General features: G+C 43.3%; 1 protein-coding gene across 2 annotated transcripts in view; it reads right to left on the reverse strand.

Annotated features, from left to right (window-relative positions):
- Positions 1-25,019, reverse strand: part of CFAP61 (cilia and flagella associated protein 61) — a 301,491-nt gene that overhangs the window by 1,510 nt on the left and 274,962 nt on the right. For both annotated transcript variants that reach the window (XM_010369117.2, XM_030914334.1), the window contains exon 26: positions 13,972-14,062. In XM_010369117.2, the coding sequence (XP_010367419.1) occupies positions 13,972-14,062 (91 nt within the window). The remainder of the gene's footprint in view (positions 1-13,971; positions 14,063-25,019) is intronic.

A 25,019-nucleotide genomic window follows, 5' to 3' on the forward strand; every position in this document is an offset into this window, starting at 1 on the left:
AGTTGAGAATCCTATGCTGTACACAGGTACAGTGTAGTAGAGATTTTCCCAACATTTCATTATAAACATTTTCAGAGACAAATTGAAGAACTGTCCAGTGGGCACCTGCATGCCCCCGGCTGGACTCCACAGATAACATCTGCTATATTTGCTTCACCGCCGCATATCTGCCCTCCAGAGTAGGGTACTTCTAGAAAGCACATCCCCCAGGGTTGAGCTGGGTGCTTTCCAAACACCGTGATTCTTGAACATCACCGTAGATCAAGAGTCTGTGGACTCCGATGGTACATTTATTTCAACTTCCAATAATTCCTTCTGTTTTGAACAGAAAAGGCAATTACTTGCAGGGTTTTGTTGGATTATTAACTTACTAGTGATAAGAGCTTATAGATAGAAAAACAGACTCAAGCTATATGGAGGCATAGAGTCACTGCCACTTGGCTAAGCAAGACACAACAAGGTGTTGGAGATTATGCACACATTGGAAAGAGCAGTCAGTGGGGGCTGCAGGAATTCAGAGTTAAACCAGAGGGATAAAGGCAATGATAGGGAAAAAGCAACTGATTCTCACAACTAAATACTGGAGGTGCTGAAAACTTTGGGGGCACCAGTAAAGCCTCGTGGATATATTCTGCAATGTATATGAGGTTGGCTCTTTCTTCCTTAATTTTTCTGGAGAACTGTATCAAACCAACCAAAAACAATTACCTTATTAAAATTATACAAGATTTCGAGCTCATATTGTATGCTGCTGTTCTGACACTGGGTTAAATAGTGTAAAATCACTTTTAAAGTTTATTCCAGGCAAATATTGCTCTAGATTGTAAACAGATTTTTGGGCACTTGCCTCTTGAAGGATGACCTGTCATACTGTGATCATCTTCTTTCACTGTGTGACCACCTCCCCTCACAGTATGACCACCTCCCCTCAGTGTGACCACTTCCCCTCAGTGTGACCACCTCCCCTCAGTAATGACTACCACCCCTCAGAGTGTGACCACCTCCCCTCACAGTATAACCACCTCCCCTCAGTGTGACCACTTCCCCTCAATGTGACCACCTCCTCTCAGTGTGACTACCACCCCTCAGTGTGACCACCTCCTCACAGTATAACCACCTCCCCTCAGTGTGACCACCTCTTCTCAGTGTGACCACCTTCCCTCACAGTGTGACCACCTCCTCACTCACAATATGACCACCTCCCCTCAGTGTGACCACCTCTTCTCAGTGTGACCACCTCTCCTCTCAGTGTGACCACCTCTGCTCACAGTGTCACTACCTCCCCTCAGTGTGACCACCTCCCCTCACAGTGTGGCCACCTCCCCTCACACAGTGTGACCACCTCCCCTCTCACAATGTGACTCCCTCCCCTCAGTGTGACCACCTCCCCTCTCAGTGTGACCATCTCCCCTCACAATGTGATTACTTTTTCTTTCACAGCATGACCACCTCCCCTCAGTGTGACCATCTCCCCTCTCACAGTGTGACCACCTCCCTGACACAGTGTGACCACCTCCCCTATCACAGTGTGATTACTTTTTCTCTCAGCATGACCACCTCCCCTCAGTGTGACCACCTACCCTCACGCAGTGTGACCACTTTTTCTCTCAGTGTGACCACCTCCCCTCAGTGTGACCACCTCCCCTCACACAATATGATCACTTTTTCTCTCATAGTGTGAATACCTCCCCTCTCACAGTGTGACCACCTCCCCTCAGTAGTGTGACCATCTCCCTTCACACAGTGTGACCACCCCTTCCTCCCCTCATTACCCTTATGAATTCAACTTCTTTAGATTCCACATGTAAGTGAGATCATGCAGTATTTGTCTTTCTGTACCTGATTTTTTTTTTCTTTTTTTTAAGACAAGGTCTCACTCTGTTGCCCAGACTGGAGTGCAATGGTACGATCTCGGCTCACCACAACTTCTGCCTCCTGGGTGCAAGCAATTCTCCTGCCTCAGCCTCCTGAGTAGCTGGGATTACAGGTGCACACCACTACCGCCTGGCTAATTTTTGTATTTTTAGTAGAGACCAGGTTTCACCATGTTGACGAGGCTGCTCTTGAACTCCTGACCTCAAATGATCCACCTGCCTTGGCCTCCCAAAGTGCTGGGGTTACAGGCCACCGTGCCCGGCCGTACTTAGCATATTATACTTAGCATAATGTCCTCCAGGTTCATCCGTGTTGTTGAAAATGACAGAACAGAACTTCCTTTTTTTTAAGGCTGAATAGTATTCCATTGTGCATATATACCATAATTTCTTTATCCATTCATCTGCTGATGAACACTTAGGTTCAGTTCATGTCCTGGCTATTTTGAATAGGCTGCAATAGGCATAAGAATGCAGATATTTCTTTGATACACTGATTTCATTTGGCTACATACCCAAAAGTGAGATTGCTGGATCATATGTAATTCTATTTTTAGTTTTTTGAGGAACCTCCATACTGTTTTCCAAAATGGTTGAACCAATCTACATTACCACCAACAGTGAACAAGAATTCCCTTTTCTCCACATCCTTGCCAACCTTTTATCTATAACAGCCATACTAACAAGGGTGAGGTGGTAGCTCACTGTGGTTTTAATTTGCATTTCACTGATGATACATGAGGTTGATCCTTTTTTAAATATATCTTTTGGTCACAGTAAGTCCTCATAGCGTCCTAGAAACTGTAACTTTAAGTGAGATAACATGTATCAAAACAAATTTTACCATAGGCTAATTGATAAGAACAAGAGTGAAGTTCCGACAGCATATTTGTGGTCACTAAAACATCACCAAACTTCTAAATAAAGATCAAAAACACTTCTAATATTAAACACTAAAATAATTGTGGGCTATAATACATTTAAGAAAGATTAACATAAACAAGTAAGGTAATTATTTACCGAATTATTTCAGTTCTGGGTGGTGGGTTGCTGGAGCCTATCCTGGCAGCTCAGGTCACAAAGAGGGAACCCATGATGAACAGGACCCTTCCCATCACAGGGTACATTCCCACCCACATCTGCACCCGCACTCACGCACACTGGGACCATTTAGACATGCTAATTAACCTTTTGTGTCTGGCTCTTTTCACTTAGCGTGGTGTTTTGTTTTTTTCTGATCTTTGAACTCCAGTGTACCTGGTGAAAACCCACAATGCACACAGACATGGGCAGAACATGCAAACTCCACAGACAGTGGCCCAGGAATGACTTTCTTTTCCTCATCAATGTTACAATGAAAGGATGTTATTTGAGGACCTACCGCATGTCTTCTTTTGAGAAGTGTCTATTCAGGTCCTTTGCTTATGTTTATATCAGGCCATTTGCTTTCCTGTCGGTGAGTTGTGTGAGTTCCCTATATATTTTGGATATTAGCTAAAATTGGATATCATACATCAAATCAGATGTATGATTTGGAAATATTTTCTCCCAGTCTGTGAGCTGTCTCTTCACTCTGTTGTTTTCTTTGCTGTGCAGACGCTTTTACATTTGATGCAGACCCACTTGTCTGTTTTTGCTTTTGTTGCCTGTGCTTTTGGTGTCACATCCAAAAAAATCCTTTCTGAGACCAATGTCAAGAACTATTTCTCCTATGTTCTCTTCTAGAAGCTTTACAGTTTCCGGTCTTATGTTTCAGTCTTCACTCCATTTTGAATTGATTTTTGTGTATGGGCTGAGAGAAGAGTCCGATTTCATTCTTCTGCATGTAGATATCCAGGTTTTCTAATACCATTTATTGAAGGGACTGTTCTTTCCCCATTGTGTGTTCTTGGCACTTCTGTCAAAAATCAATTGACTGTAAATGTGTAGGTTTGTTTATGACTTTGCATCCTGTCCCACTGGTACATTTATCTGTTTTTATGGCAGTACCATGCTGATATGGTTTGGCTCTGTGTCCCCACCCAAATCTCATTTCAATTTGTAATCCCCATGTGTCTGTCAAATGACAGAGGTGTTTGGATCATGGGGGTGAACTATGCTGAGAACTATGCTGTTCTCCTGATAGTGAGTGAGTTCTCATGAGATCTGATGGTCATAAGTGTTTGGAAGTTCCTCCTTTGCTCTTCTCATGCTCCTGCCACCTTGTGAAGAAGGTGCTTGCTTCCCCTTCCACCATGATTGTAAGTTTCCTGAGGCTTCCCCGGCCATATGGAATTGTGAGTCAATTAAATCTCTTTCTTTCGTAAATTACTCAGTCTCAGGGAAGTTCTTTATAACAGTGTGAAAATGGACTAATACACATGCTGTTTTGATTACTATAGTTTTGAAATATATTTTGAGATCAGGTAGTGTTATGCCTCCAGTTTTTGTTTGTTTGTTTTTTCTCAAGATTGTATTGGCTATTTGTGGGTCTTTTGTGGTTCCATAAAATTTTTAAGATTGTCTTTTCTGTTTCTGTGAAAAATGACATTGGCATTTTGATAGGAATTGCATTGAATCTGCAGATTGCCTTGGGTAGTATGGACATTTTAACAATATGAATTCTTCTAATCTACGAACACATGATATTGTTCCATTTATCTGTGTTGGCTTCAATTTTTTCATCAATGTTTTATAGCTCTCATTATACAGATCTTTTAACTCCTTGGTTAAAAACTCCTAAGTATTTTTTTTATGCTTTGTAAATGGAATTACTTTCTTAATTTCTTTTTCAGATAGTTTATTGTTAGTGTATATCAACAGTATTACTATTTTTTTCTAGATGGAGTCTCACTCAGACTGGAGTACAGTGGCATGATTTCGGCTCACTGCAACCTCCACCTCCTGGGTTCAAGAGATTGTCCTGCTTCAGCCTCCTGAGTAGTTGGGATTACAGGTACCTGCCACCACGTCTGGCTAATTTTTTGTATTTTTAGTAGAGATGGGGTTTCACCATGTTGGCCAAGCTGGTCTTGAACTCCCGACCTCAGGTGATCCGGCTGCCTTGGCCTCCCAAGGTGCTGGGATTACAGGTGTGAGCCACCGCGTCTAGCCAACACTACTGACTTTTGTATGTTGGTTTTGTATCCTGCAACTTTACTGAACTCACTTACCAGTTCTACCAGTTTTTTTGTGGAGTCTTTAAGGATTTTATGTATATAAGATCATGTCATCAGCAAACAGAGACAATTTCACCTCTTCCTGTCCTAGCTGGATGCTTTTTACTTCTTCTTTTTCCCTAATTGCTCTGGCTAGGACTTCTAGTCCTATGATTAATAGAAGTGGCAAGAGTGGGCATCCTTGTCTTGTTCCTGATCTTAGAGGAAAAGCTTTCAACTTTTCACCACTGAGAATGATGTTAGCTGTGGGCTTGTCATATATGGCCTTTATCGTGTTCAGGAACATTCCTTTTATACCTGATTGTCGAGAGGTTTTTTTTTTTTTAAATCATGAAAGGATGCAAATTTTATCAAATGCTTTTTCTGCCTTCTAGCATAATGTTTTGAGGTTCATGTGCTTTGTATCAGTACCTCATTTCTCTTCATGGCTGAATACTATTCCATTGTGTGGCTAGACCACATTTGTTTATCCGTTGATATGTTGATGGACATTTGGGTTGTTTCCTCCTTCTGGCTGTTCTAACCAGTGCTGCTTTGAAGATTCTTGTACAAGCAATCTTTAGAATACCTCATTCAATTCTTTGTTTGTTTCTTTTGTTTTTTTGAGATGGAGTCTTATTCTGTCACCCAGGTTGGAGTGCAGTGATGTGATCTCAGCTTATTGCAACATCCACCTCCTGGGTTCAAGCAATTCTCCTGCCTCAGCCTCCTGAGTAGCTAGGACTACTGGTGCGCACCACCACGTCCGGCTAAGTTTTGTATTTTTAGTAGAGATGTGGTTTCATTACATTGGCCAGGCTGGTCTTGAACTCCTGACCTCAGATGATCTGCCCACCTCAGCCTCCCACAGTGCTGGGATTACAGGTGTTAGCCACCACTTCCAGCCTCATTTCTTTTGGATGTATATTTAGAAGTGTAATTGCTGAGTCATATGGTAATTCTGTGTGTAACTTTTTGAGGAACCATCAAAACATTTTCTATTGCAAGTGTAATTTTACATTCCCACCAGCAATTCAGTTCCCATTTTCCCTACATCCTTACTGTTTCCCCCGTTGTTTTGTATTATAGCCATCCTAGTGGATGTAAAGTGCTATCTCATTATGGTTCTAATTTGCATTTCCCTAATAATTATTGATGCTGAACATATTTTCATGTAAATAGGTTTACTTCTGGACTCTGAATTTTATTCCATTGATCTGTAGATCTATTCTCATGCAAGTACCACACTGTCTTGGTTACTGTGGCTCTGTAGTAAGAAAATGTGAGTTCTTCAACTTTGTTCCTTTTTTCCTCCAAGATAGTTTTGGCTATTTGGAGTCCCTTCCATTTCCATAGGAACTTAGGACCTGCATTTCTTTTTAAAAATGCCCTTCAAATTTTGATAGGATTGTACTGAATTGTAGAATTTTTGGGGTGGTATTGCCATCCTAACAATATAAAGTCTTCAAATGCATGAATACAGATGTTGTCCCATTTATTTAGGTAGTCATTCACTTCTTTCAAAAATGTTTTGTAGTTTTCAGTGTATAAGCCTTGCCCTATTTTGGTTAAATTTATTCCCAAGTATTTTATTATTTTTAATGCTATTATAATTGTTTTCTTAATTTCATTTTCAAATTATTAACTGCTAATATGGTTTGGATGTTTTGTCCCCTTCAACTCTTATGCTGGAATGGGATCCCCAATGCTGGAAGTGGGATCTGGAGGAGGTGTTTGGGTCCTGGGGAGGATCCCTCATGAATGAATGGCTTGCTGCTGTCCTCGTGGTAATGAGTGAGTTCTCACTCTGAGTTCACGCTAGATCTGGTTGTTTAAAAGAACCTGGCACCACTTCCCTCTCTCTTTTGCTCCCTCTCTTGCCATGTGATACACTGTCTCCCCCTTCACCTTCCATCATGATTGGAAATTTCCTGAGGCCCTCACCAGAAGCAGATGCCAGTACATGTACTTCATGTACAGCCTGCAGAACCATGAGCCAAATCTCTTTTCTTTATAAATTACCCAGTCTCAGGTGTTCTTCTAAAGCAATGCAAACAGATTAATACAACTGCTAATGTAGATAATGGATTATTGTGTGTTGATTTCATATTCTGCAATTTTGCTGATTTCATTTCTTAGCTCTAATAGTTATTTTGTGGATTCTTTAGGATAACATCACCTGAGAATGGAGATAGTTTTACTTCTTCCTTTCCAATGTGGATGTCTTTTATATCTTTTTCTTGCCTGATTGCTCTGGCTAGAACTTCCAAAACCATGCTGAATATAAGTGGTGAAAGCAGGCATCCTTGTCTTATTCCAGATCTCAGGGATACGAATTCAGGTTTCAGTAATTCATTACTGAGTGTGATGTTATCTGTGGGTTTTTCGTAAACATCCTTTAGCAGATTGGAGAAATTCCCTTCTATTGACAGTTTTTTGTCAAATGCTTTTTCTGCACCAATTGAGATGATAGTGGTTTTTTCCCCTTTGTTTTTTTTGATACGGAGTCTTGCTCTATTGCCCAGGCTAGAGTGCAGTGGCACAATCTTGGCTCACTGCAACCTTTACCTCCTGGGTTCAAGAGATTCTCCTGCCTCAGCCTTGTGAGTGGTTGAGATTACAGGTGTGTGCCACCATGCTTGGCTAATTTTTTTGTATTTTTACTAGAGACAGGGTTTCATCATGTTGGTCAGGCTGGTCTCAAACTCCTGATCTCAAATGATCTGCTCGCCTCGGCCTTCCAAAGTGCTGGGATTATAGGCGTGACCCACTGCGCCCAGCCTCCTCTTTGTTCTATTAAAGTGGTGTATTACATTGATTCATTTTTATATGTTGAACTACCCTTACGTTCCTGGGGTAAATCTCACTAGCTGGGTGTTTAGTCCTTTAATATGCTGCTGGATTTGGTTTGCTAATAATCTGCTGGCTATTTTTGCTTCTAAATTTAAAAGGGATGTTGGTCTGTAAGTTTTCTTTTCTTGCAGTGTCTTTGTCTAGCTTTGGTATTAGGGTAATGCTGATCTCATTGAATAGTTCCAACCTCTTCTGTTTTTTGGAAGAGTTCAAGAGAATTGTTGTTAATTCTTTAAATGTTTGATAGCATTCGCGAAGCCATCTGGTCTTGGGCTTTTCTTTGTGTGAGGTTTTTGATTATCGATTCAAGGTCTTTACTTATTATAGCTCTATTGAGATTTTCTATTTCTTCTTGTGTCAGCTTTTAGTTTGTTCATTTCTTTCTTTTTTTTTTTTTTTTTTTTTTTTTGAGACAGAGTCTTGCTTTGTCGCCCAGGCTGGAGTGCAATGGCATGATTTCGGCTCACTGAAACCTCCGCCTCCCAGGTTCAAGTGATTCTCCTGCCTTAGCCTCCTGAGTAGCTGGGGTTACAGGCATGTGCCACCATGCTGGGCTAATTTTTGTATTGTTAGTAGAGACGGGGTTTCACCATGTTGGTCAGGTTGGTCTCGAACTCCTGACCTCATGATCGGCCCACCTTGGCCTCCCAAAGTGCTGAGATTATAGGCGTGAGCCACTGCGCCCAGCCTAGTTTGTTCCTTTCTAATAATTTGTCCATTTCATCTAGGTTATGTAATTGGTTGGCAAATAATTTTCATGGCATTTTCTCATAATCCTTTTTCATTTCTATAAGATTGACAGTAACGTCCCCACTTGTATTTCTGACTTTAGTAATCTGAGTCTTTTTTCTTAGTCAGTCTAGCTAAAGGTTTATCAATTTGGTTGATCTTTTCAAAGAACTAACTTTTAGTTTTATTGATTTTCTCTATTTTCGTATTCTCTATTTCATTTATCTCTGTTCTAATCATTATTATTTATTTTCTTCTGCTGGCATTAGGCTTAGTTTGGTTTTCTTTTCCTAGTTCCTCAAGTTATAAAATCAGGTTCCTGATTTGAGTTCTTTTTATGTAGGCACTTATAGCTTTAAATTCTGTTTTCTTTGGATCTCATAAATGTTGGTATGTTGTATCTTAGTTTTCATTCGTCTATAAGCATTTCTAATATCCCTTTTTTATTTCTTTTATGATGCACTGGTTACTTAAGAATGTGTTATTTAACTTCCACAAATTTGTGAATTTTTCCAATCTTCCTTCTGTTACTGATTTCCAGCTTCATTCCATTGTGGTTGGAGAATATACTTTGTATGATTTTAATCTGTTAAAATGTATTGGCACTTGTTTTGTGGCCTAACACATGGCCTATCCTGGAGAATGTTTTGTGTGCACTTGAGAAGAATGTGCATTCTACTGTTGAACAGAGAATTTCATCCATGACTGTTGGGTCCACTTGGCTTATAGTGCTATTGAAGTCATCTATTTCCTTATTGATTTTCTATCTAGTTGTTCTAGTCATTACTGAAAGTAAGATACAGAAGTCTGCATTATTATTTTAGAACTATTTCTTCTTTCAATTCTGCTTTTATTCATATATTTTGGGGTTCTTTTGTTAAGTGAGTATATGGTTATAATTGTTATATCTTTCCTAAGGGATTTTGAAGGATCATTTTGACTGAATAAAATTTCACCTCGGTCAGTGATACTGTGGCTTTGCCTGTAGCTAAATAATGCAGTGCCAGTGTTCCTCTCTTTACCGCCACAAGAGCATTCACGATATCTTGGAATGAGTTTGCTTTTTAAAAATAAATGTTATATTCTTTTTTTTTTTTTTGAGACGGAGTTTTGCTCTTGTCACCCAGGCTGGAGTGCAATGGCACAATCTGGGCTCACTGCAACCTCCACCTCCCAGGTTCAAGCAATTCTCCTGCCTCAGCCTCCCGAGTTGCTGGGACTACAGCCACCTGCCACCATGCCCAGCTAATTTTTGTATTTTTAGTAGAGACGGGGTTTCACCATGTTGGCCAGACTGGTCTCGAACTCCTGACCTCAGGCGATCCACCTGCCTTGGCCTCCCAAAGTGCTAGGATTACAGGCGTGAGCCATGGAATTTCACTCTTGTCTCCCAGGCTGGACTGAAGTGGCGCCATCTCAGCACACTGAAACCTCCGCCTCCTGAGTTCAAGAGAGGCTCCTGCCTCAGCCTCCCGAGTAGCTGGGATTATAGGCACCCGCCACCATGCCTGACCAATTTTTTGTATTTTTAGTAGAGATTGGATTTCACCATGTTGGCCAGGCTAGTCTCGAACTGCTGACCTCAGGTGACCCACCTGCCTCATCCTCCCAGAGTGCTTTACACTCTGGGATTACAAGCATGAGCCACTGCACCCGGCTCACATTATAATGATTCTAATCTTCATAACAGATGACTTCTAACAACATTCATAGATAATAGATAGGTAATAGTCTTTTCTTACTTTCTTTACATGTGGAAGGAGAAGAAAATTGATATACCAAGCTCTAGGATATCATAGTTAATAGGATTGAATTTCTGTACTTCCCAGAAGACAAGGTAGAAAGTGAAATAAAATGGGTTACATCATTTGAATATTTAAAAAATTTTAATTTTAATTATTATGAGTACATAATAATTGCATATATTTATGGTGTACATGTGATATTTTGATACAGGCATACAATGTGTAATGATCAAATCAGGGTAAATGGAGTATCCCTCACCTCAAGCATTTATCATTTCTTTGTGTTAGAAACATTCCAATTCCACTCTTTTAGTTATCTTAGAATATAAAATAAATTAGTGTTAACTATAGTCACCCTATTGTTACCAAATACTAGATCTTATTCATCCTATCTAACTATATTTTTGTACTCATTAACCATCCCCACTTTATCCACCCCCTCCTTGACACCCTTCACAGCCTCTGGTGCCCATCATTCTACTATCTCCAAGAGTTCAATTTTTTTTTTAAGCTTCCACACATGTGTGAGAACATACAATATTTGTCTTTCTGTGTCTGGGATATTTTACTTAACATAATGTCCTCCAGTTCCATCCATGTTGTTGCAAATGACAGGACTTCCTTATTTTTATGGCTGGGTAATAGTCCATTGTGTATATAGACCACATTTTTTTTTATCCATTCATTTGTTGGATGCTTAGGTTAATCCTCTATCTTGGCTATTGTGAGTAGTGCTGTGATAAACATGAGTGTGTAGGTATCCCTTCGATATACGGATTTCCTTTCTTTTGGATATATACCCAGCAGTGGGATTGCTGAGTCGTATGGCAGCTTTATTTTTAGCTTTTTGAGGAACCTCCAAACTGTTCTCCATAGTGGCTGTACTAATTTTCACTCCCACCAACAGTGTGCGAGGGTTCCCTTTTCTCCACATCCTCGCCAGCATTTGTTATTGCCTATCTTTTGGATGAAAGCCATTGTAACTGGGGTGAGATGATATCTCGCTGCAGTTTTGAGTTTTATTTCTCTGATGATTAGTGATGTTAAGCAGTTTTCATATACCTGTTGGCCATTTGTACCTCATTTCAATATCTGAGAAAAGAAATTACTATTATTCTTTAGTGCAGGCTATTCATTTTATTTTATTTTCCTAGTACTAAACTCTTCGGTGAAATTCCTGCATGTCTGCTCATGTGGCGGTCATTTCCACAGCAGCCTGTCTCCACTGTCACCTCTGTGGCTGCTCATGGTGGCTGGCACTCCCTGGGCCACTCTTCTGTGCCATCGCACATTTCCCCTCTGCTACTCCTCCACAGCTCTCTGAGGTGGGAACGGCTGGCCCCAGTTCTGCAGGAATGGGGGGGTCTGGCCGAGGCCACATTGCGTAGTCCAGCTGAGCTAGGCAGACACCACTCTACACATCACCACTTCCTGTGGCCTTTCCCACCTGACAAACGAAATGCTGAAGATAAAACAGTCCTCCAATGGAGGTTTTTTCTTCCAGAGGTTTCATTTTCTGGAAATCTACAAGACCCACAAGAATGGCTGGAGGGCCTTTAGTGTGTATCTTGGGCAAATGTCTGTGGCCACTTCTGATCTGCTGCCTGGGCCTGCTGTCCACACTGAGTTCATTCATAGCAAACGGGTCCACAGCAAATATCTGTACACAGGTGAAAGTTTGAGGGTATCTCAGTGAGTTGTATGAAAAGTGGTGGATGCCTTGGGCTTGACAGTTTCCGTGGCTTCCCTTTTAAGCTTTAAGACTAAAACCCCCTGGCCTTGTGCACAATGTTAACTGAAGAGCTCAACTCTGGGGTTAAGAAAGACGGAGGCACAGAGTTTTGATGGGATCACTTGGAAACGAAGGGCCGTTTACTGTAGGGGCAGCTGGAAGCTACAGATGACATTCTGCGAGGAAGGAAGGTGTCTGAGGAGCTGAGCATTCAGTGAGCCCAGGCTTACAACTCGGGTTCAGGTTTCCACTTACGTTGGCCTCCTGCAGCCCTGGGTGAAGTACAGGGCCCTGTTTGGCCTGCAGCGCCTTTAATGGATTCCATCACCACATGCACGCCTTCAGCAGCCTCTGACTTGGGCATTCAGCCACCCAGCCCTCCACTCCCTCAGTTGCATTTACCTGCTGGATCCCAGGTCACTGCTGTTTGGTTTGAAATTTAAACCTGTGTTTCCCAATCTAAGCCTGCTTCAGATTAGGAAATGATTTACATTTCCCAGCCGGACCCTGGGAGTGAAACTGAAAGTGGGGGCACTGAGGAGAAGGTCCCAGGATACCCACTTTGGCCCCGTATGGTTCAGTAACCATGTTCCCACCTTTGAGGTGAGACACCCTGGAGTGTGAAGCTTGCTGTGTCACCATGGAGCTGATTTAAAATCTCTAAGCTGGTTGGGCGCAGTGGCTCATGCCTGTAATCCCAGCAGTTTGGGAGGCCGAGGCGGGTGGATCACCTGAGGTCAGGAGTTCAAGACCAGCCTGGCCAATATGGTGAAACCCTGCCTCTCCAAAAATACAAAAATTAGCTGGGCGTGGTGGTGGGTGCCTATAATCCCAGCTACTTGGGAGGCTGACACAGGAGAATCGCTTGAACCTGAGAGGCAGAGGTTGCAGTGAGCTGAGATTGTGCCCCTGCACTCCCGCCTGGGCAACAGAGGGAGACTCTGTCTCAAAAACGAAACAAAACAAACCAAAAAACCCCAACCCCCCCCCCCAACTTCAGTTTCTTCACTGGGAAAGTCAAGATGATAACAGTGGCTCCTCCACCCTCCTTAGATCACAGCAAGAGCTGGGATTCAGTGGGGAGCACACTGGGAACAGGGTGTGTGCTCTCTAGCGCTGCCGTCCAATAAGGCGTGTGGGCGCTCCCAGGTGGAAGTGGCAATGGAGACGTGGGAGCTGCCCATATAGACGGTAAAAGGAGGTGGAAGCTAACCCAGGCCCCAGCCCTTGGCTGAGTGAAGCAGGGTAGAGCCAGGCTGGAGATTCACCCACGCACTGAGCACAGCTGTTAACGTTCCACAGTTCTGCTAGAGACTCTCGTATTGAAAGAAGTATTTTAACTTAAAGTTTCACAAATACCTCATTATTTATACTGCAGAGTCAAATTTCATGCTGAGCACAGAGCCCTTGGGCTATGCAGCCTGATGTCCAGTTAATTCTGTAGTATTTTGAGAAAGAAGTTCTGGTTGTAAAAGGAGTGTGCTTTTGAGGCACACTGGATGGCCTCCCTGTACATCTTTAAAACAACACACACACACATGTTCCGCAAATGGCTGGCAAACACAGGCAGAAACTAAAGGAATGCAACCTTCGTTCTTGAGGGCAAGTAGATGTAACTCAGATTCAGTTTTCTGCCAGCACTCTGAGCTGATCAGAAAAATACAGTTCCTTGTAAAAAGGAAAAAGAAATTTGCCCCCTATAAAAAGATGTAAATAAAATCACTTTCCCTGAAATATCACAGTCTGCATTTACATGCTCCGCAGTTTGCTTATATGAGATACAGTTGTTTTAAAAAGTAAAACCATGAAATGGGAATGTAGGGAAAAGTCTAAATGATCAACAGCTATCAGCTGCTTATAATTTGCAAGGAATAATCCACATATCCATTAATCACTCTTACCTCCTTGGAGGCTAAGATTTGGCGTAACTCTTTCCTGAGATCAATAAAACGATCGTGGAACAGGGCCAGGCACCACGGCTCGGTGAAGTAGCTGGTAAGGAAAGAAGAGACTCAGTGAGCTGGCAACCCTCTCATTACCACTAATAAAGTATTTACCTGCTTTTTTGCCTTTATAAATTACAGTTCTGGCCTCATTGCAATCGTTTGCTCATAAAATGTCTTGTGGAACAGCCTGACCAATCAATTTTTAAAATGGATGTTCCTGCTGTAAGGCCAGGTCCCATAATTACATTTAAAGTGGTTTAATTCAGAGCTGGGGCAAGACCCAGTGAAGAATCCTGATTTTATCAGAATTTAAAAGCCTAAAGACTTGTAAAGAACGGTGTCTCCATTATCTGCCCTCGTTTGAGAAAAACAGATTGCAAGATTAACTACTGCATAAATAAATTAAATTTGGGTAGACAATAACACAAATGTTGTTCATCATTAAGGTTTCTGGATTAATAATGGCCAGAAAAACAGGCTGCCTTGCTGCTGCAACATGCTGTTCGCACGGTCGCATCGATGCTGAATTGAATCTCTTGTGGGAGAGCTGTATTTTTTGGTGTTCAGATTTGCTAACTTTTCACTGAAAGTTGAAATGCTTTCTTATATGGAGAATAATAAGATGATCCTTTATTTAATTGGAAAATTTGATGCATTTTTGGAATAACCAAGAACTCTTATTGGTATTTTAACTCTTACTTTAAGTGTCTTGGAACAGGGAACTTAACTGCTTCAGGGTCAAAGCCATGTCGCTCAGGTGGGCTTTACTCTCCTGTGGATGTGAGCTAGCTGTCCTTATTACTGTTTACAGATGTTGTGTGTGTGCACAGCGGAAGGAAAAACCTGGTGCCCCCACGTGGATGGGCACCTTCTGTTTTCCAAGACAAACAGTTCTTAGAGATGGAGGTAAAGTGTCCCAGAGGCCACGGGGGCACTAGAGGACAGACACAACGCCGAGAGTCTGTGTTAGGGACAACCTGGCACTCGGCAGTATAAGGCCTTGCCCCGCACCCACTTGCTGGACCAGAAGACGGCATCAGCTCCTGATGACTCGCCCACGTTGCTGTTCAGGTGGTATGTTCATCCAGCTGTTAACACACCGTCTTTCCTCAGCAGCTGAAATCCCTCATGTTTGTTTCTGTGGCACCATCAGAGCTCCCACCCCCTTGGTTTTGGGGGTCTACGGCTGCCTCTGTCTGGTGGCGGAACCACCACTGCTTTCCTCACTTCCAGTGCCACCTGTTCCAACAACTCAGGTGCTCTTGGGCCATGCTCCCCGCCCAGCGCCTTTACCACTCTGCCCTCTGTGCTGCCCGTTGGGGACCCGTCATCGTCTGCTTCAGAGAGGGAGTTCTGTGAAGTGCCACTTCCCTTGGGAGCCCACTGTGGCCTGTCACGAGCTCTGGCCCTCCATCTAAACACCCAGGTTCCCACAGCCTTGTCATACAGAATAGCGTCACTGCCCTAAAAAGCCCTCTCTGCTCTGCCTACTCACCCTCTCTCCTTCCCTCCCTCTGAACCCCTGGCAAATTAATTTTGGAGGAACTTGAATTGTATTAGAGAAAATGGGGGCTGTGTAACAATTTTTGTAAAACATTTAAAAAAATCCTGGTGTCCAGGTTTTATTTCAGAAATAGAGTGGTGTTCTCCCAACCACACTCCACCACACATCACACTTGCCAGCAACTCTAAAGGGAATGGATTTGCGACTTGAGGCTGTGCGCTCCGGGTGCCCACGGTGGCTGGCCCAGGGATGGGCCTCGGGGCCCAAAAGCTCCTGGCAAAGACCTGCATGGTGAGGGCAGGGCTCAGGCCTGGCTGCTTTCCTATATCCAAGGACAACTTTAGCACCAGCTACAGGCTCCCAGGTGAGGGTGGCCAGGAGGGGTGAGGGTGTCTGGGATCCTGTGGGCTTCCTAAAATCATCCTACAGCAGCAGCATGGCAGCTTTCATCATTCAAATTGGAAAAGCTCTGAATTTAACCAAACCTATTTAACAATTGATCATAATGTTGAGTCAAATGAAGGTGGTTTCCTTTTGATACAAGAATGTTAGGAGGAAATTGTGCTTTAAGAAAAGTTTTAGGAACCAGGTATGATGTGTCATGCCTGCGATCCCAGCACTTTGGGAGGCCAAGGTGGGAGGATCACTTGAGACCAGGAGTTCAAGACCAGCCTGGACAACATAGCGAGACCCCCATCTCTATAAAAAATTAAAAAATAAAAAAAATTAGCCAGATGTGGTGACACATGCCTGTGGTCCCAGCTACTAGGGAGGCTGAGATTGGAGGATCACTTGAGACCAGGAGTTTGAGGCTGCAGTGAGCTGTGATCACGCCACTGCTCTTCAGCCTACTGCACTCCAGCCTAGGTGAAGAGTGAGACCCCGTCTCCAAAAAAATAAAAATAAAAGTTTTAGACCTCCCCCAGTTGAATGATTTCTATGCTTTAGGCTCCTTCTGTATCCACAGGAAGGAGAGAAGCATCTTGGATCCTGGCGAAGCTTAGGGCCAGGTTTCCGCCAGGTACTTATGGTGCCATCAGCATTTGTGATGAGCTTTTGGGAAATTTGTATTTCCATGAATATTGTGAATTTTAAAAACAAAAAATATTAACTTTTTTTCCTAATTTATATTCAAAAGGGGAAGACTACTAGGAGCCATGAAGTACCCCACACAGCCTGCCGTCTAGAAATCTTCAGGAGAGAGGGCCAGGTATGCACATGGCCCCAACGTGCTTTTTAAGGGGCTGTGTGCATTTGGGTGTCAATGCCACAAAAATCACTTTTGCACAGCTGTGAGAAAAAAGTTACACCTTTTGAAGACTGAAATAGAAGACCTTACTGTCTCTGTTCATGCTGCCAAAGGCCAGCCTGGTTTATTTGGGAGGACTTAAATTCCCCGTCACTTCTTCAAATAATACACTTTTCCAAGAAGCCCTGGGAGATTTTGACTTGCGGAACTGAATTAACCATTTCTGGTCGATATAGTCCGATCGTTAAGCAATTGACTAAATGTCTCCAGAGGTCATCCTCACCCACTCATCCAGGCAGTTTCATCGACAGACTCACAAACAGGGTGGGGATGTGAAGGCCGGCTTGGCCATTGGGCACACTGAAGCCTGAGGAAAGCTGATCAACACGACACACTGGGAGAAGTTGTAGGAAAAAGTCCAGCACATCTACGGGGAAAGAGAAGTGGTAAAGGTGTCCTTTAAAGGCCGGGATCTCAACTCCAAGGCCAAGGCCTTCCTGGCCAGCAGGAAAGGAGTGCTGTGACTGCAGGTGTGCCTTTTCCAGCACTGGCATGGCGTGGCAGGGCGCGATGAACTACGCACCAGGTGGCAAAGAGGAGGCAGGTGGCAGGGAAGAAACACATCACTTTTTCCAAGATTTTGTTTGTTTGTTTGTTTTTAATAAAAAGCATTCTAATTTTCTCTTGGCATGAAAAAAAAATTTCTGCTTTTAGAGCTGTTCACAGGCTCCCCAAGCTGCCACTCACGCCTGCAGAGAGGGCTGCTGGAAAGTCAGGAGTCGCTTTTTTCCGGGCAGGCAGCTGCCACCAGGGAGACCTGAGGGTTTCCTTAGAGAATGATGCTCTCGCTTGTACATGTCCTTTCCTGCACTGCGGAGGGCAGACTGTTCTCCTTCTAAGATGCCTGCCTGAACGTCAAGCTCAGCCATGAGTCTCAATCTTGTGATACGAGAGGATAGAGCGTAGCTAGTGGGGCTTGCCTCTCTATGAAGCAGCCTGTGTCATGTCTCCATTCGATACACAGAAGGTAGGCGGTGATAAATATCATGGTAGCAAACAGATACCAAGGCCAGGTATGATATACGATGCATCTACTTTGGCCTGAATAACATTTGGAATTTGGGTTTCAGGCCTTTCTTTGATGAGTCAGATTAGGCAATGCTGTGTCCTCGCTTTTGTGTGGCAGCCATCAGCTCAGTTGCCGAGGATGCCCTCCGTGGTTCGTCCTTGCTTTCCCACCAGCCTGGCCAAAATTGCTCCTCTCCATGGGTCACAGCAGGCATCTGGGTGTGCCAAGCCTGGCAAGAGGTCTGGGCGAGAGGGAGGCAGGATTGCAAACATGTTTCCTAAAGCCCCTTTGCCCCATGACCTCTTCCATGGTGGGATGTCTGCTAAGAACACTAGAACTATGTCCTAGCTTTCTTTTTTCTTCTATCCATCCATCCATCCATCCATCCATTTATCCATCCACCCATCTATCTATCCATCCATTTATCTGCCCATCCATCCATCCATCCATCCATCCATCCATCCATCCATCCATCCTAACAGGTCTAGTGAGGCCTTCCTAAACCCTGTTTCCTTATTTCCAGTGGCTGCTTTCCTCTGGTCCTCTTCCTCTGCTGCATCACTCCACCCTTCAATGAACATCCCTTCCTTCCCTGTGCTTCCATGTAGACTTTTCTCCCTCTCTTCTCTGTCCCAGGTGTCTTCAGAGCTTCTGACATTAACGGTTGCAAAATGGCAGGGAAGGAGAAGACCTAGGGTTCAGTTCTTTGCCATGAATAAAATATGGCCCTCGCGCCTGTGTCAAACATGTGACCGGCACTGAGGGTACCATGGTGAGAGAAAGCCCCTGCCCCCAGAAATGCACACATGGTGGGTGGGGGTGGGGAATATCAGAGTGCACATGGTGGGTGGGGGTGGGGAATGTCAGAGCTGCTTATGATGGCCTGGCATGGCAGGGCTGCAGAGGGGTGCACGCTGGGGAGGTGGGGGCTGGAGTGGGCTTGGCGAGGCCTGGCACTGTGGCCTTCTTGAGCTGACTTCTTTGTCCTCTCAGCAGCTTCATCCCTAGGCTACCTCTTGGGCTAGTGTTTGCCAAACTTCAGTCACTTGGGAATCAATCGTTTTCTGTGTCACTACATTACTGAATACTTCCAAATTTTCTTTAAAAATTTTTGTTTAGAGACACCGTTTTGCTTTGTCACCCAGCTTGGAATACAGTGGCACAATCATAGCTCACTGCAGCCTCAAACTCCTGGGCTTAAGTGATCCTCCTGCCTCAGCCTCTCAAACAGCTGGGACTATAGGTGCACACCATCGCACCTGGCTAATTTTCTATTTGGTTTCTTTTAGAAACGGGGCTTTGCCATGTTTTTTGCCCAGGTTGGTCTCAAACTCCTAGCCTCAAGTAATCCTCCCAAGTAGCTAGGATTACAGGCATGAGCCACCAGGCCTGGCCCAAAATTTTCTTTACATTGATTTGTCTTTTAAAAAAACTGAAATAATTACTTTTGTCTTGTCCTAAGTAATGATATCTATGAAATCACAGGTTTGACGTGCTTGTTATGTTTTATTCTAATTCCTGCTGGAATGAATCCATCACTGGCAAGAGGTCTGGGCGAGAGGGAGACAGGATTGCAAACATGTTTCCTCAAGCCCCTCTGCCCCATGACCTCTTCCATGGTGGGATGTCTGCTAAGAACACTAGAACTATGTCCTAGCTTTCTTTTTTCTTCTATCCATCCATCCATCCATCCATCCATCCATCCATCCATCCAGATGTGGCTGTGCTGCCTGAGCTATCCTGCATACCACCTGGTGGGTGCTTACTACACTCTGGGAGGCATCCTGTTCTATTATAGCTTCATGCTGGAGGCACACTTAGATACATCTGGGGATGCAAACCCACAGACTCTGTTACACACAATTTCTGTGCATTATCTCATTTCATCCTAATTCTAACCCTAGAAAGTGGGACATGTTGGCCCATTTTACAGATGAAGACATAGATTCAGAGAGCTTAAATGAGTTGCCCAAGGTCACAGAATTAACAAGTGGCTGAACTAGGTCCTACCCATAGTTCTGTGTGACCCATGCTCTGAACAACTGTGCAACCAAATCCCATTTCCTTATGCTTTTTCCTGAGTCTCCCTAGCGACTCTCTTAATCACCCCAGTTTCCCACGTATCCCCTACATTAGCTAGGATTAGATATGATTGAAATTACAGAAAGTTTCAAAGTAACTGTGACTTTCAAAAGGCAGAAGTGTATTTTTTCATGTAAAGAAGGTCTAGATGGGGAGTTTAGGGCTGCCAGGGTGGTTCCATGGACATCAGAGCACAGTACGTTCATAGGGGCCTTGGCCTCATGATTCAAAATGGCTGCTGAGCTCCAGCCGTCACATGGTTCTGGGATGAAGTATGGGAAGAAAAGGACTCATCTCCTTTCTTCTAAGGAGAGTTCCTGGAAGTTTCACAAAGCACTTCCATTTATATCTCATTGGCCAATGGTTGGTCATATGACTTTCTTGGTTGCATGGGAGGCTGAGAACCAGTCATTTATTTTAGATGTGATGTACTTCCCTATAAATCAGAATTCTGTTCCTGAAGGGGAGAGAATGGATGTTTTATCAGCTGTGATACCCCAAAGACTCTACAGCATCTATTTTTAACAAAAATCTTTTCTTAAATTTATGAAAATTGGGAGATGTTTTTGGTTGAAGTTTCCAGAACTAGAACATGTTTATCACTCTAGACTCCAACTACTCCAAAACTGAACACTCTGGGGAAAAAAATCCACAGAATATTTTCCACAGGTGACTTCTACCTCCAAGCCAGTGGGAAAGTCCCGGTGTCCTCAGAGTCCTACATGTTCCCATCTGGCCCGACCTGGCTTAACTGCAGAGAACAGGCACAATTTGCATTCACACTGTCAGGTAGGGTTAGGACCATTTTATTCTACTCATGAAAGAATGTAAATTCAGGCATTTCAGTACAATTTTCAAAAATAAGAATAGGAACAAGTATTTCTAGTTATTCCTGGGTTTGCTTGGAAGTGAGACCCCATGGCACGAGCAGACACAACCCTGATGCCCTGCAACAAAAAATCCCGAAGACCGAAATGGAAACCTGACTGAAGACTTCCTTGGGTTCAGCCTGAGTTTGCGAGAATCTGTATCCAGTCAATTTTTTGATTGCTCTGAGGCAGGTCTAGAAAGGTAAGATTAACGATTTTGAAAGCAAAACCAACTAGTTATTTGATGGCCAGTTGTAATTGTCACATGCTATGATCTACACAACAGAAAAAGCAGCAGCCTTGAAATATAATTTGGCTGTGGTTTCATTGTCACAACGTAGAGCTGGCCTCAGATGTTTCCTGCTCTACAGAAAAACAGCTTACAATTCATTGGCACTAAGACTGAAATTCTAATCTTCAGCAGAAATCAGCTATTTTCTGAATGGCTTGTAAAAATCCTCTTTCTTAATGCTACAGAGCAGTGTTTTGCCAACGATCCTGGTTTACCTGGGAATTCAGAAGCTGACATTGCGGCCACATGCAGCGGCTTATGCCTGTAATCCTAGCACTTTGGGAGACCGAGGCAGGCGGATCACTTGAGGTCAGGTGTTCGAGACCAGCCTGGCCAACATGGCGAAATCCGTCTCTACAAAAAATATAAAAATTAGCAGGGCATGGTGGTGCATATCTGTAGTCCCAGCTACTTGGGAGGCTGAGGCAGGAGAATTGCTTCAATCCGGGAGGCAGAGGTTGCAGTGAGCTGAGATTGTGCCACTGCTCTCTAGCCTGGGCGACAGAGCAAGACTTTGTTTGTTTAAAAAAAAAAAAAAAAGAAGCTAACATTGCTTAAAACTGGGTGCCTCACACCCTAGACTCCCTTGCCTGGCAGCACTGGTGCTGGGAGGCACTGCTTTGCAAGGCTTTCTCTGCTCCAAATGCATGGTTTGCCTCTGCTGGAGGCCACTGGGACCAGCATGATGTGTGTTGTCTGTGAGCTGAACACCCAGAGCTGTCTCAGAGGGAAATCCTGACTAGCCCATAGGCCCCACGACCTCCCCTGCTGAGGGAAGGAGGCTGTGCTCTCTTGCAAGCACAAGTTTTCCTTTACGTCCTTTGGTGTCTATAAGAACATGGAATCTGACCTTCTGTGCCTTCATCAGGTCACATCTGCTCTGGACAGGACCAGAAATTCCCTGCCACCCTTGCATCCAGAGTCTTAGTTTTCAGAAAGTTGAAGAATTACCTGAAGGATCTGTCTGCTGTCCATTTGTTTTTCCGAATCCCAGATACTCAGCCCAGGAACAGCTTAGAAGATGGAATATGTTAATTCATGAATTACGAATCTAGCCAGTGCTAACATTTCTCTCCTTGCTCTGATCTCTAAGGAGTGGGAAGCCACACATGTGGGCTGAGTTGGTGATCCATTCTCAGGATGCGAGTTGACTAAACAAAGACCGATGCTTGCGTTGGTGGTCTCTCCATCTCAACTCGGATTCGTGTTGCTGACCCGGCCTCAGTTTCCCATTTACTGTCCTTTTTCTTTTTACCCCAGCTCTGCTGCTTGTCAGCTTATGTAATCTAGAGCTAGTTAGCTTTAGTCTCTCTCAGCCTCAGTCTTCTTAGCTGTAAAATGGGGATAATGATGGCCCTTCATTCCAAGAGTTACTATCAGAATTCAAGGAGACACTCCAGGTAAAAGATTTGGCGTTACGCCTGGCACAGGGGAGAGGCTCCATATCAATGATTATTACTGTTATTGTTCTTAATTATCCTATTGCATATATTTGTGTAGGCTGCCTCAAATCCTTTCTGGTGTGAATCAGAAACTAAAATATGAAAATACTTTTTTGTTTGCTGCTTAATTCAAAGAAAGTCTTTCTTTGGCATAACTGCAGTTTTTCTCCTCAGGGAATGCTTTTCCTCCATTCAAAAGTACTGCATAAACTAATTTGCCTGCCATTTTATACAGCAGTAAAGGTAAGAGGACGTCGTAACTAGCCTTCATGAAGTTTTGTCTTTCACTGAAGAATTATGCGGAAATAGGCCAGGTACAGTGGCTCATGCCTGTAATCCCAGTGCTGTGGGAAGCTGAAGTGGGAGGATTGAGGACAGGGGCTTGAGACCAGTCTGGGCAACATAGTGAGACCCTTGTCTCTACAAAAATTAAAAAATAAAAATTAGCTGGGCGTGATGGTACATGCCTGTAGTCCTAGCTACTTGGGAGTCAGAGGCAGGAGGATCACTTGAGCCCAGGAGTTTGAGGCTGTAGTGAGATATGTTCATGCCACAGAACTTAAGCCTGGGCAGCAGAGTGAGACCTTTTTTAATTTAAAAAAGAATTCTGTGGAAACAAATAAAAATTGCATGGAAATTGTTAAACTGAGGCCTTACTTTTTATGTGTCCGAATTGATGAAAATTAAATACAAACTGTCCAAATGGAGTTATTTCTTTGCTGTTTTGCTTGCTTACTATGTTGGGTGAGCCAAGTAAATCAAAACAGTTAAACCAGTTGTTCACTGAACACATTCAGATGGCAGTTGGGAAAAGTGGCCCTGGAATGAAGGCCCAGGCATTCTAAAGCCCAAGCAGACTGAATTTTCTTCTGACCTGTCTGACTTTTGGTCTTACTTGCCAGAGCAAACCAGTTTTCATGTAGAAATAGCATCATGTTTATACACTTAAGAATTTTGTTTCTATTTAAGTTTACCCTGAAAGCATAGCCATGGGTCATTCACACACTTTGCCATGGTGGGAAGCTGGGTTTGGCAGTGCCTTACAGCAGTGTCTGCTGTCAGGGTACAGGACTGAGGCTTAGTGCTCCACCTCTTCCCTTTTATTCCATCTACAGTATTTATTTGCACATTGCTGGTTTCTTAGGGGCTGCACTAATTGAATTTGCACAATAAATCTAGTGCCCTGGAAGTTGGCCAGCTATTTACATTGATTTGTTATATAAGTTCAGCACTAATAGTATGAGGCAAGGTTAGCATTTAATTCTGCAGAAAAGGGGAAGCTCTTAGTGCTTCAGCTTCCCTTCCTGTGCCTGTCTGCTCTCATTCTGCTTCTCTCTTCATAGAGAGCACAACCATTTTCCTTTAATTAGGCTGCAGAGAGCCCAGGCCAGCATTAGGCCAGGCGGCGGCCACTCAGCCTCACTCACAGTCATGCCCATTTCCTATCTATTTTCTGTAGGAAAAGAAAAAAAAAAGTGTGTATGTGCACATATAAACCCCCATGAGTCAGGGGGACAAAGGAGCCAGGAGGAACGACCTTTTGTGAGGCTGAGGCTGCAAGAACTAGCAAACCCCATAGAGCAAGATATTTCACTCCCTTATTATTCCTTTGATTAAAGTAATGGCTCTTTAAATTCTGAAGAAGTACTTAGTAGAAATATCATTGACCAGGACAGAACAGACACACCATGTCTGAAATGTGTTTAAAATAATTTTAAAAATAATTAATGAATACATGTTAAAAATAATTCTCTTTCAGAAAATAGGCTTTTCTAATTAATGTGTTCCTTTTTTTCTAAAGATTTTACATACAGAACAGAAAAATACAAACTGTTTCTTTGCTTTTTTTTTTTTTTTTGTCACTCTTAGGATTTCAGGGTTGTGGTTTCCAAAAATCAAGCATGAAAATTTAACTAGCATATTCCTAGTTCGTATCTCACCAAAACACAGTAATGAGGGTAATGGATTATAACCCACAGAATAGTACAGGAATCCATAAGTCCACACTGACAAAAATGAATGAATGAGTAAATAAATGGAGGAGAAGGGACAATTCTCCCTTACAGTAGGATGCTAAGTAATAAATATATAAGAATTATGGAAGTAGAAAAATCACCACTTGGTAAACAGTGCAGTAATAGTCCATGGAGTCTAAAATTAGTGGAAAACATTATGAGACATAAGGTATTTATATAGTCTCAAAGTATCACTAATTAGTTATGAAGGTAAGAATACCTGTATAAATCGTCTCAAAGTAGTACCTTTCCAGGGGAAAACCCTGCAGCCTGCATTCTAACCAAGTGATCACAGTTAACAAAACTGCCGGGATTCAGCTCACCAGCTGGTGAAGGACACTTCGCTCTGAGACAGGGCGTTCTCTTGAATTCCTCACAAGTTATCAGAGCCCCATTTTTTTTGGAGCTGGGAGGGATAAGAGATGACAGATTTTGGTGACCTTCTTGTTCTACAGGTAGGAAAACAGAGGCCCACAGCTGC

This window comes from Rhinopithecus roxellana, chromosome 13 (genome assembly GCF_007565055.1).
Source record: "Rhinopithecus roxellana isolate Shanxi Qingling chromosome 13, ASM756505v1, whole genome shotgun sequence".
NCBI lineage: Eukaryota > Metazoa > Chordata > Mammalia > Primates > Cercopithecidae > Rhinopithecus > Rhinopithecus roxellana.